Consider the following 11,482-nt stretch of genomic DNA (forward strand, 5'->3'; position numbering starts at 1 on the left):
TACTTAATTTTTGCATAATCATGTAGATTTACAACATTAAATAAGCAAACCAGATAAAACTATTTGAATATCATGTAGAATTGTTTTCAATTGAAATCATTCTCTTTATAGTTGTAATTTTAATTTCCAAATTATTTTGTTCTTGGAATACTATTTGTGTCTTTCAAATTCATGAATTAAATATATCTTTTTATTTTAAAGTAAAATAGATAAGAATATTACTAGTGTATGGTAAAATTACAAGTAATTTTTATAATTATATATTTTTTTTTTTATGTTAAAACAATTGTTTAAATGTTCTATATGCAAATTAAAGTATTGAAGGCGAGACTTTTGTTATTCCTTGTTTCGCGAACTTATTTTTTTTTAAAGATCATCAGAGGCGGGTGGAAAAAAATTAAAATAAAATTCTGTTTTCTAGTTTAGCAAATAGTTTTGCCAAAAACATCCTGATGGAGGATAAAATAAAATTCAAAATTTAATTGTTGAATGAAAACAATTAAGCAATGGAATGGTGAAATACATTAAATTCGTATAAATAGGAAGACATCACACATCTTATTTTTGGAGATTTCAAGGCTGCGACAGGTTTCGCGAAACAGGCTATAAAAAAAGTCTTGCCTAAGGTATAATTATAATAAATTGTCTTGTTACAGTTATATCATACCACATAAATTATATTCTGGTATTTGCTCTCTCTTGGGTACTGTACCTCAATCTTTTCTTCAGAATTAAAAGCCTCTTGCATCTTGCAAATGTTTGGCATTTCAAGAAAGCATGTATTTTATGGCATCTATCAAACTCAGACCCAGAAAACTCGGATCCAAGTTTTTTAGGTGAAATCCCTGCATCTTGTGGTTTAAAAGGATTTCAAAATTTTGCAGCATTATTAGTTCCTATGCATGTAATGCAAAGGAACGAATGTGTGGACATTGTCAGGAAAAGTTCTCTGATATTTTATTTTACTGACAGTGACATGCCTAATGGTCAACTTGGGATTAGGAGTTTTCTAAATAGCCATCCATCACTTTATCACAGTTGATGTATTGTTTATACGTTTTCACTACCGCAACATAATACAACAATCAGCCTAAATGTGTTTTCAAGTTGAAATATTATATATATACAATTCTGCATAGCGACGTTGATACCTAAGGCTCTAGTTTTTGCGTAGTATTTTTCTCCTTGTTGTCAAAACAGATTTTGGTTAATCAAATATATGAAAATACACTTGTGCAATATAAGATCAAAGATGCAAGCATATCAGATATATACATAAACATGTTAAATTTATGTTTACATAATTTTTGTTTGTTCTTTCACATGATCGTTAATGTAAATTTGTTTGTGCATGCCACCAAAACATGTGATGTTTAAAAATTACAATATACAGTACAGTAATCTGAATCGAACAGACACATTTAATGTTAACATGTATGTGGTGGTTGTGAGCATTGACTCTGGTGTAAAGCACTATAATAACTTTCAATCATGTGAACATGAAATCCCAACCAATCTCCCATCAATGCCACTCGCCTTTTTCCACATCTTGTTGAGGTACGTATTTGTTAATTGGTGTTTATGTAATGTAGGTAATGTATATGGGAAAGCATGCACGTGAACAGTGATTAATGACTACTGGTTCTGAAGTATAAAGAAATGAACATATTTAGTATAAAGTTCAATATAGCTAATGAAAATTCAAGGTAAAAATGATTATGAATTATAAATACAAAGAAAAGAGCATCTTGATTTCCTTTTTTTTTTTGTCACTGTTATCTTTTATTGTGCCTTGTATCCCTTGGCAAAAGGTGCGGTATAAATTCCTGTATTATTATTACTGTTTCACCAAGGAAATTGTTTCAACCAAGTTGCATATTGTAGTGTTAAATTTATGACTGGCTTGCTATCAACATAAACAGAACAGTTTTGTACAGGAATTTTATTCTATAAAAAGCTCCATATTCACATTTTCATATGACAGTTTAGAAATGCATCTCTTATCAATAACAAACATTGGTGTTGTGGAAACAGACTACTTAACGACTTGTTAGGCCTATTAATGTGCTGCTTTGCACAAAATACTATAACAATTACATCACCTTCCTAAAAACAGTAATACAGTATTATGTACAAGTTCCAACACCAATTTTACTTGTCCAGTTTTGTTCATACTGTACATAAAAAAAAAAATTAAAAAATATGCCTAAAATCAAAATAAAACATTCTTTTAGCAGAAAACCATATGCACTACAGAGTAGTATTATGAAACTTATCATGTGACCTCTCCTGTAGCCTCTGATTAGTGTGGGCAGCTGAACTACTCATTCCTCTAGTTTCTAGATTTTGATATAATAGAAAAGGTAGTTAAACAAGTCTCTGAATATGAATGATTGGCCATCTATCATAGTTTTCATTTTCTTTTTCCATTTATTCTGTTTTTAGCTGCTTCACTGGAGGGTCCTCTGAAGGTGTACTTGACTCGTAAGGGCGTTTTTTAGTTTTTTCAGCATCTATGAAAAAAACAACGTTTTGATGTAATAGAAAAGGTAGTTCAAACAAGTCTCTGAATATGAATGATTGGCCATCTATCATAGTTTTCATTTTCTTTTTCCATTTATTCTGTTTTTAGCTGCTTCACTGGAGGGTCCTCTGAAGGTGTACTTGACTCGTGAGGGCGTTTTTTAGTTTTTTCAGCATCTATGAAAAAAACAACGAAACAATTTAAAAAAATGTTTATCATTTCATTAGCAAAAATTATACCTTTAAGTTGATATGTATTTAACCTACCTTCTTCATCATCACTTTCAAATTTAGTTTTCTTTCCTCTGGGTTCATCATAGCTCCGTTTATCACGTTTTCCACCAGGCCTTCCTCTCTTTCCCCTACGACCTGTGTGCAAGAAAAGTCATTCTTATAGTAAATCTCATTGCATGATAAATTCTTTAAGGCGCAAGTCATGCTCACTTTCAACATTCCATTGTCAATGTGCAGATTAATGGTTCATTAGATAAATTTCTTACCAGCTTGCATACGAAGCTTACTAGCCATCTTATTCTCAAACACCTTCACCCAGTGTTCCTTTTCCTCCTCGCCTTCCAAAACACGAACTGTAACATCCTCGCCTCGTACTTGTATTTTACCATCATTTGCTGCTCTAATTTTCTTAATTACATCCTTAGCTTTAACATCATCATCAAATCTAATAGTTCCCTAGTAAAGACACCAAGTTGAACATACTGAATTTTTAATGATCATAGATATTAATGTCAATCCAATAATATACATAGATACTTTCTTAATTTCAACCAAAGAAGGAAAACTGACCTCTGTTTGACCCCTGACAAAGTCCACCCAGTTAACAGTCCCATGTTCACCAAACACTTCTTTTAAGTCCTCCCTTGATATCTGGTCAGAAACGCCACTGAAATGCATAATGCAGCCTTCAGCAAACTCTTCCAATGCAGCCTACAGACATGTTTTGATACAATATTTATTAAGATGATACTCAAGATTTGTTTACAGATTATACATACCTGTACGTTATTAATAATATAATCCCTTTTCATTATCTCTTACCTTATCAGAGGATAATTTTTCTTCTTTTTCTTTCTGCACTGCCTCTCTGAAATTAATAATATAAAATTAATTTACATCACATGAATAAGTCTTTCTAAAGCAGAAGTAGAGTACAGTAGTTGATTAGGAGGCTTTACTTACTGTAGTTTCCTTTCTTTGTCAGCTTCCTTTTCCTTTTTCTTCTCATCTGCTTTCATGGCAAAGTACGCATCTCTAGAAAATGCAAACAATGTTGTAAGACATAATTATGCACAAAAAAAACCCAACAAAATTCCGGATATGTAGCAAATTTCTAATTATAATTTTCTTTTCTAACAATTGTTAGAAAAATATTTTTTACTACTTACTTGCTCATTTTGACTGCATCTGTTTCTCCAATTTTTACATTATCTGCTGCTAAAAACTTTTGTGCATCTTCTACATTCATGAATACAGCAAATATCGACCCCTTAAAATTGATGTGAAAATTAAATGATTATAATCACTGTATTTTTTTCATGCTAAATGTGATCACACTTTTAAAAATACATTTTGCTTAGTTTATACCTTGAATTTTTTTTCTCCATCCCTTCGCATCTGGACATGAGCAGACGGTCCAAATTTGTCAAGAAAATCTTGAATATCATCCAGTGTTGCATCCAAAGGAAATCCCTTCTGTTGACAAAATTCAAATTTAACGTAAAGGGTAAAAATGAATATATATAGTAGTAATGTAGTAAAATCTAAAACTAAATATGGCTATTGACATTTTTCTGTTAGTGCACTGTTATTATAGAAAAAACTCCAAATTATATATTAAGGAGGCAATGTCTTTGACTATATTTATGGACCACCTAGGGATTTGGGCCAAGCAGTCTGACACCTGTATACTTTTGTGGCTTACGTTTTTATTTAAATACAGTATTGTAAAAGGATACAACCATCATCAGTTTTGATTTCTTCCTGTAAGAATCTGTCTCTCTTTAAATTGGCATCTCCAAAATAATACTAAACAAAAAAAACCAATAGCATCAAAACTACATATGTGCACTATTCATAAAACAACTAGGGATATTATGATTACATGACTAAAGTGTTTTAGGAATTGTAAAAATTGCTTGAAAAACAGGGGAAAAATCCACTATGTTATTCATAGGTGGTATTCAGACATGCATTAAAAATTAAGTGGAAATTGATTTATTTCAAAACCTGCAAACAATGTTTAAGCCAAAATAATATTGGAGCTATTCCCTACAGAAAAACACTATTAAACTACAAATGTCTATCAACCAATTATTCAAGAATCATTATACCTCAATTTGTCTAATGATTTTTTTCTCCAGATCAGACGGTGAATTCAGAATTTTTGTTTCCTCCTTGACCACAGTTTCCTCCTTGACCACAGTTTCCTCCTTGACCACTGTCTCCTCCTTGACCACTGTCTCCTCCTTGATCTCTGCCATAATATATTAACTGAAATAGAGAAGCTAAAAATGATAAGCATATAAAATAGATTTTATGCCACCACTGTCCACATTTCTTTTATTATTTATAATTTGAACTGATGAAATGATTAATTTACAACAGTGGAGACAAAATACATAAAAATTGCACGAATGATACTTTATTTAAAAAATAGCTTAAATTTGCATGGTAATCGTAACTACTTAGTCCTACTGCATAATATTATTAAGATTAGATCAAAACCTTGGAAAAACCTGTGTGGAAATCGGCCTTATCTTTCTCAAATGCTTCGGCTGGCACTATCTACATGATAAATAAATTTCTAGTCAAAATAATATCTGTGTGTAGGCCTAGTGTAGAAGATATTCCCCAAGCAGTCCATATTTTACAGTTTGGGCCACACAATCACTAGACTTCACAAGCTATTTAGCATATGTAGATAAGCTCTCTAGCTGAGAGTCAGGCGACCCTTAATGGACTTAGCCAGGGTCTAGGCTACACAGGGCTAGGCCTAGCCTAGGCCCTAGATCTTGTCTAGCAGCGCCACCAATGCAAAACCGGCAGGCAGGCCGGGACGGTCTGCCGGTTTTTAGCCTGGCCCAGCATACATTTACCTTTCACACGACTACAACTTAAATTGTAAATTTCGACTACGATATTAAATAATTTATTTCGACACAGTAACGTTTATACTGATGTGTTGCAGAATAATTGCATCAGGTTTACAAGACCGTCAACAAAAAAAACAAAACAGCTCGACCTTGTTAGAGCGAAACATGTGGGTAAGGGTCAAGTGACAATAATATAGGATTCATAAATTATATATTATAATTATGATAATTTCATATATTCTAAAACATAAAGTAAAAAATACGTAGTATTTGTATTATTAGTTTGAATATTCAGTGGATTTCAAAAGTATTTAAATGATTACAATATTTTAATATAAAAAATAAAATGCTGATGAAAGGTTAATGAGTTTGCGGCGTGACCATCGATCCAACGTGCTTATGGTATATTGTATTTAGTAGGTGATGTTACCCTACCCTAGATAAGTTATTTTTTGCTATTTAAGACGATTACATTCGGTCTACTATTATTTGAACATCACAGGTAAATATAAAGTGTAAAAAATGTTGGGCAAATGATTATAAATGGTTAAACTATAGTGTTCTATATAGCCATAAACAATTGCTCTTTGATGGCAGGCCAAAAATTACGTCATCCTCTTCAATTTGCAGGAAATCGTACAGTGAGTACTGCTGTACCACCTACCTGCTGTACCAACCGAAGTAGTTATGGCTGCTGCTCTCAATAAATTATTTACTCAGCTTGGAGCTGTAGGTATTGGTGTAGCAGTGGTTGGAAGTGTTGTTAATACAGCTTTATATAATGGTAAGCATAAATTAATAAATATTCCATCAAGGCAGCATCAAATTATAAGGCCCTAGCCTAGTAATAGACTGGTACAGTAATAATAGCCTAGGGCTAGTATTTTATTGAGATAAAAAGTGAAATAAAAAAATGAATTTTAAAAAGGAAAACATAAAAATAAAGTTAACAAGGTTAATAAAGATAAATGAAATAAAGCAAAAGATACAAAAATCAACAAAAAGATGAAAAAGATAAGGTGAAGAGAATGAGAAAGAAATTAGAGGGTAAAAAAATAGGTGAAAAGAAAAAAGATAATATTGAAAGATAAAAAAATAAAACAATATACTATTTTTTGAGTATATGAGCATTTTCGGTACTTTTGTAAATTTGTAGTCAATATTTTTTTTTCTCATTTTACAAAATATCTACCACACAGTTGACGGAGGACATCGGGCAGTAATCTTCGACAGACTGTCAGGTGTAAAAGAGTACGTAATGGGCGAGGGAACTCATTTCTTAATTCCATGGATTCAGCGTCCTATTATATTTGACTGCCGATCCAGACCCCGCAATGTACCAGTTATCACTGGAAGTAAAGGTATCTCCTGGTCCATAATGTTTACAGTATTTAAATTTCTATTAATTTATGTTAAGTTTTTCTGAAAGTATTAAATTTTGCAATGATATGTTTTATATCTCTCAATACATTGATGTCACAACAATGAAAACACCAGTAATATTTCTTAGCAGAAGTTTTTCTTTAGAAATTCTTGTTGTATTGATCATTCTAATGAAAGAATATAAAACAATGATCAACATTTGTGGAGCATCTTAATTTTGGGTCTTGCATTGTAGTATTATATAATATTAATTAATTATTTATTTATTTGCTTATTTTCTTTGTGCAAGTGTTTTTTTAAATATTGTATGAATATTTATTAATGAATTACAATGAACTCCAGATAGCAACTTATAAAGTATGAATGTTACTGTATCCAATGACATTGATTAACCTGCAGATTTGCAGAATGTGAACATCACGCTGCGTGTCCTCTTCCGACCAATGGCACCTGAATTACCAAAAATTTATATGAATCTCGGTGAAGACTTCGATGAAAGGGTTCTCCCTTCCATTACCAGTGAAGTTCTCAAAGCTGTTGTGGTAGGTTATTAGGTTCTTTTGCATTGGTACTTAGAGGTGAAGTTTCTCATACCATTTCACAATTTGATATCTCTCCTAAAGGAACATTGTTTATGCATATTGTTTGTACAGAGCTTCATTTTCATTTTGGTGAGATGTATTCTGTTGGAGCATAATGTCTCATAAAGAAAGAAATGCAACTTGGATTTTCTTAGAAGTTTTTATTATGTCACTTACGAAAAGGAATATTGACTATAAGAGAGAAATGCTTCAGATTTTCTCTATAGAATAAAAATTAGAAAATGTTTGTTAGAGAGTCTAGTTTTCATAGCAAATTGGGGCATTTGTATTTCTTAACATTATTTAACAAATTGAACTCATTTTAATTGGAAATTATTTATTTTCACAGGCGCAATTTGATGCGAGTGAGTTGATCACTCAAAGAGAAATCGTTTCACAGCGAGTGCAAGAAGAGCTCACAGAGAGAGCTCAGCAGTTTGGTCTTATTCTTGATGATATTTCTTTGGTAAGCAGCAGTGCAATATTATATTATTATAGGGAGCTTTTGATTTGTTCGAGGCGCAACACTAGAACGGAATTACTCATGCATGACTGTCCTATGGGGCGTCCTACATTCTCTTCGCACATAGATTTGGCCAAATTGTGTCCTAGGATCCATGCGACGAGAACTTGCATTCTTGCATGTGCAGATGACTTTTAGTGACGTCATTACGTTCTATGAACTATCGTCGTCGTGCAATAGAAAGCTCCATGATGGGAATTGTTGGGAGGCAGCTTTTAGGTGAATTGGTAGTGTTTAGGAAAGAGCAATTAATTCAGTCAGAGAATTACTTCTGCAATGATGTGTTATTAATCTGTCAATCCACTGAAATAATTTGGATGAAAATATACTTTATATATCTGAGCAGAGTTTCCTTTAAAAAAATTGTTAATTGAATATAATATACAATTGTTACAATACTTTAATATTTAAATCTTTGATTCTTATATAAATATACAGTACATTATGAAAAGTGGATTGAATTTTTTTTTCTAGACCCATCTAACATTTGGAAGAGAATTCACAGAAGCTGTTGAGATGAAACAAGTTGCCCAACAAGAGGCAGAACGAGCCAGGTTCTTGGTAGAAAAGGTAAACAAAATAATCATTTTTTTGGTACACCTTGATATGGTAACTTGCTGACTATTCAAAGTAAGATGGTCTGTGTTGAATTCCTCATTCAGATTGTTTAATTATTCAGTGCTATTGCAATTAATAAACAGATGTTGACAAGTATGTCAGTTATATATTTTAATTCCTGTATAACTTGTTACTGACATTGTTTTTTTTTTTATTTGAAAAACTCAATAATGTCTTGGAGATTTCATGCATCATCATTCAACAGTCAGTCAACAGCCATTGTATATTTTATTTGCAAAGATTAAAGAAACATCAAGAGAGTCTTTTTTCATTTAGTTGAATTGAATTTCTGCAATGATGTTTCATATCTGTCAATCCATTGATGTTTTTAATGAAAAGACTTTTTTCCAACTGAGCAGAAATATACAGAAAATAAATGTTTTATACATTGGTACAATACATACAGTATTCTATATTTCTCCTATGTTATGTTGAACTATTTTACATATGTTTTATTTTTTTCACAACCCTAGGCTGAACATGTGAAAACAGCAGCCATCACCACTGCAGAGGGAGACTCCATTGCTGCCAAACTTCTCTCAAATGCATTCAATAAAGCTGGAGAGGGCTTGGTAGAACTCCGTAAACTTGAGGCTGCTGAAGACATTGCTTACCAAATGTCTCGTTCAAGAAACGTAACATATCTGCCGCAGGGACAACAGACATTATTGAGTTTACCGCAGTAAATGTATTTGGACAGAATGTTTTTAATCATAATTATCTAAAGTATGTTTAAAAATCCGATTACCATAAGGAATTCTAATCGTATTCCTGCTCATATTTACTGGTGCTGAAAAAACTGTCCAGAGTGCTGTGTTTAAAACTAAACATTAGCGAAATATCTATTGTAAAATAAAGAATCTGATTTCTAATTATGGCAAAAGCTCTGAGCAAAATCTGATTTATGAATCCAGATTGTATCGTGAAATGTCATCTTAATTGCTCCTGAATTGACATTTAGATTTTCTTATTAAATTTATATTAAGAAGATTTGTTGCTGTTGTTGCAAAGTTCTGAGGTAATTAAATACAGACAAATATCAGGATAACATTTTGTTTTTAATTAAATGTGAAATATTTCTGTCTTGTTCCCTTTTCTTAACTATACTGTACTTTAATTTTGTGGGATAGATTACAAATTGTCTATGGGAAACCTACAAAACTGTCATACATTACAAATTCCTTTAAATCAATAGGTAAAAAAGAATACTGGAGTCGCCACTAAATAGTATATAACGTTTTAAAAAATGTTTTTTTTTTGTGGAAGTAACCTTTAATTTGTCTGATATTCCATCTTAGAGTTTCATCATCCTTATTAATGCTTAACTATGATTGAGTATTGTGTTACCAGTCTAAATTAGCAGAGCTTTTCAAATGTATCACAGCCATCTATTAACACAGTAACGTCATAACAAATTACAATTAACATTTTCATCGACTAAAAAATTGTTTGAAAGATGTCTCAGATTAAGACCAGCTTAAAAATGCGAATATTCGTAACCTCAAGAATATTTAAGTAAAATCAAGTATAAAGAGGTGCCTGTGCTACCATATCGTTTAGAAAAAGAATCCATTATTAAAACCAACCTATTTGCATAAAGCTCCCAACATTATTTTTTCCATACCAAACTAGGAATGTGGAAATATTTTGATCAGATTTTTAGATTTTGAAACCTCATTAGTATTCAAATATTCAAGAGTACAAATGTGCTAAGCATTTTTTCTGATACAGTTAGTAACATTTTATCAAGTGTAAACCGTGTATTAACGATTGCTGTGTGAGCTTATTTGGAAATCTCTTAAATATTAACTACAATGAGGTCTAATTTAAAAGGATCAAATTTATTATTAACCTCCAATCAGACAAAAAACAAATTAGTTTCTTTTTGTCTGATTTACTAACTTTTCTATGAGCATTTATAAAGTGATTACCAGTCAAAGGGTCTACCCGTCTATGCAAAGAATATTGAACGCTATGCTTGATAGTGACGTGCAAAATATTTTTTGTTGACAAGGTAAAATGTTGTACTGTAGCTTTCACGGTCTTCAGGAAAGCTGAAGATTTTAGCTCAAAGAACAGGCCGTTAAGGGGGATTACGACGAACCGCCCAAAAACAGGAGAAGGTCCGCATCTAAAACGAACAATTTATATTCGCAGATATATGTACAATGTTCTCCAGAGTATTGGAGATCATACTAGCCAAAGGGTCCACTTTCCACTGCAACGAACCTTCCACAAATTAAGTCGCGCTACAGGCCTGAGGAAGTATACCTTACGTGTCTTTATATTTAATGATTATCAAATTAAATCATATAATAATAACCCCATATCTGCTTTCGGGGTATGCACCCACTCTTCTGAAAATTTTCAAAGCAAACAAAATTACGATCAGGTAGTTGAAAATCTCATCTAGCCTGTTTTTGACAGCTAAGCACCCCTGGCACCCCTTCCGCTTTCCTTTCCTTTCCTCCTATCAGTCCCCGCCACCTCATTTAAATACTCTTACTAGATATGCCACTTTATAATTTCGACATTTGATCGACATCATTGATATCACGCAACATTTATCAGTTTAAAAAAATGGCTTTGACATCAGAAGATGATCAATAAATAAATATGGTTTAACTACATGGTGAGCAAGAATATTTCAAGGGATTTTACATATTATAAGAAAGCGTCAACAATAGGTACGCAGCATGGCCGGCGGGGCCGGGGCCCCCCCCCCCCCCCCCCCCCCCGCCCGC

At 32.4% G+C, this 11,482-nt stretch overlaps 2 protein-coding genes across 2 annotated transcripts; one reads left to right on the forward strand and one right to left on the reverse strand.

The window, feature by feature from the left end:
• Nucleotides 1-1,757: 1,757 nt before the first annotated feature.
• LOC117114256 (lupus La protein-like) lies at nucleotides 1,758-5,692 on the reverse strand. Its single transcript, XM_033257861.1, has 11 exons — nucleotides 5,637-5,692; nucleotides 4,872-5,031; nucleotides 4,479-4,566; nucleotides 4,126-4,301; nucleotides 3,927-4,027; nucleotides 3,721-3,792; nucleotides 3,580-3,625; nucleotides 3,328-3,468; nucleotides 3,024-3,213; nucleotides 2,791-2,892; nucleotides 1,758-2,700 (listed from the first exon to the last, which is right to left on the reverse strand). The coding sequence occupies exons 2-11, from the start codon at nucleotides 5,019-5,021 to the stop codon at nucleotides 2,618-2,620; spliced, it is 1,149 nt and encodes a 382-aa protein (XP_033113752.1). The 5' UTR covers nucleotides 5,022-5,031; nucleotides 5,637-5,692; the 3' UTR covers nucleotides 1,758-2,617.
• Nucleotides 5,693-5,999: 307 nt separating this feature from the next.
• On the forward strand, nucleotides 6,000-9,788 carry LOC117114338 (prohibitin-like). The gene is made up of 7 exons (XM_033257988.1): nucleotides 6,000-6,135; nucleotides 6,264-6,417; nucleotides 6,833-6,994; nucleotides 7,416-7,558; nucleotides 7,947-8,063; nucleotides 8,595-8,690; nucleotides 9,212-9,788. The coding sequence occupies exons 2-7, from the start codon at nucleotides 6,321-6,323 to the stop codon at nucleotides 9,422-9,424; spliced, it is 828 nt and encodes a 275-aa protein (XP_033113879.1). The 5' UTR covers nucleotides 6,000-6,135; nucleotides 6,264-6,320; the 3' UTR covers nucleotides 9,425-9,788.
• The last annotated feature ends 1,694 nt before the right edge of the window (nucleotides 9,789-11,482 follow it).

This window comes from Anneissia japonica, unplaced genomic scaffold, assembly GCF_011630105.1.
Source record: "Anneissia japonica isolate Jap-2015-1 unplaced genomic scaffold, ASM1163010v1 scaffold2994_len2133135_cov197, whole genome shotgun sequence".
NCBI classification, from domain to species: Eukaryota; Metazoa; Echinodermata; class Crinoidea; order Comatulida; family Comatulidae; genus Anneissia; species Anneissia japonica.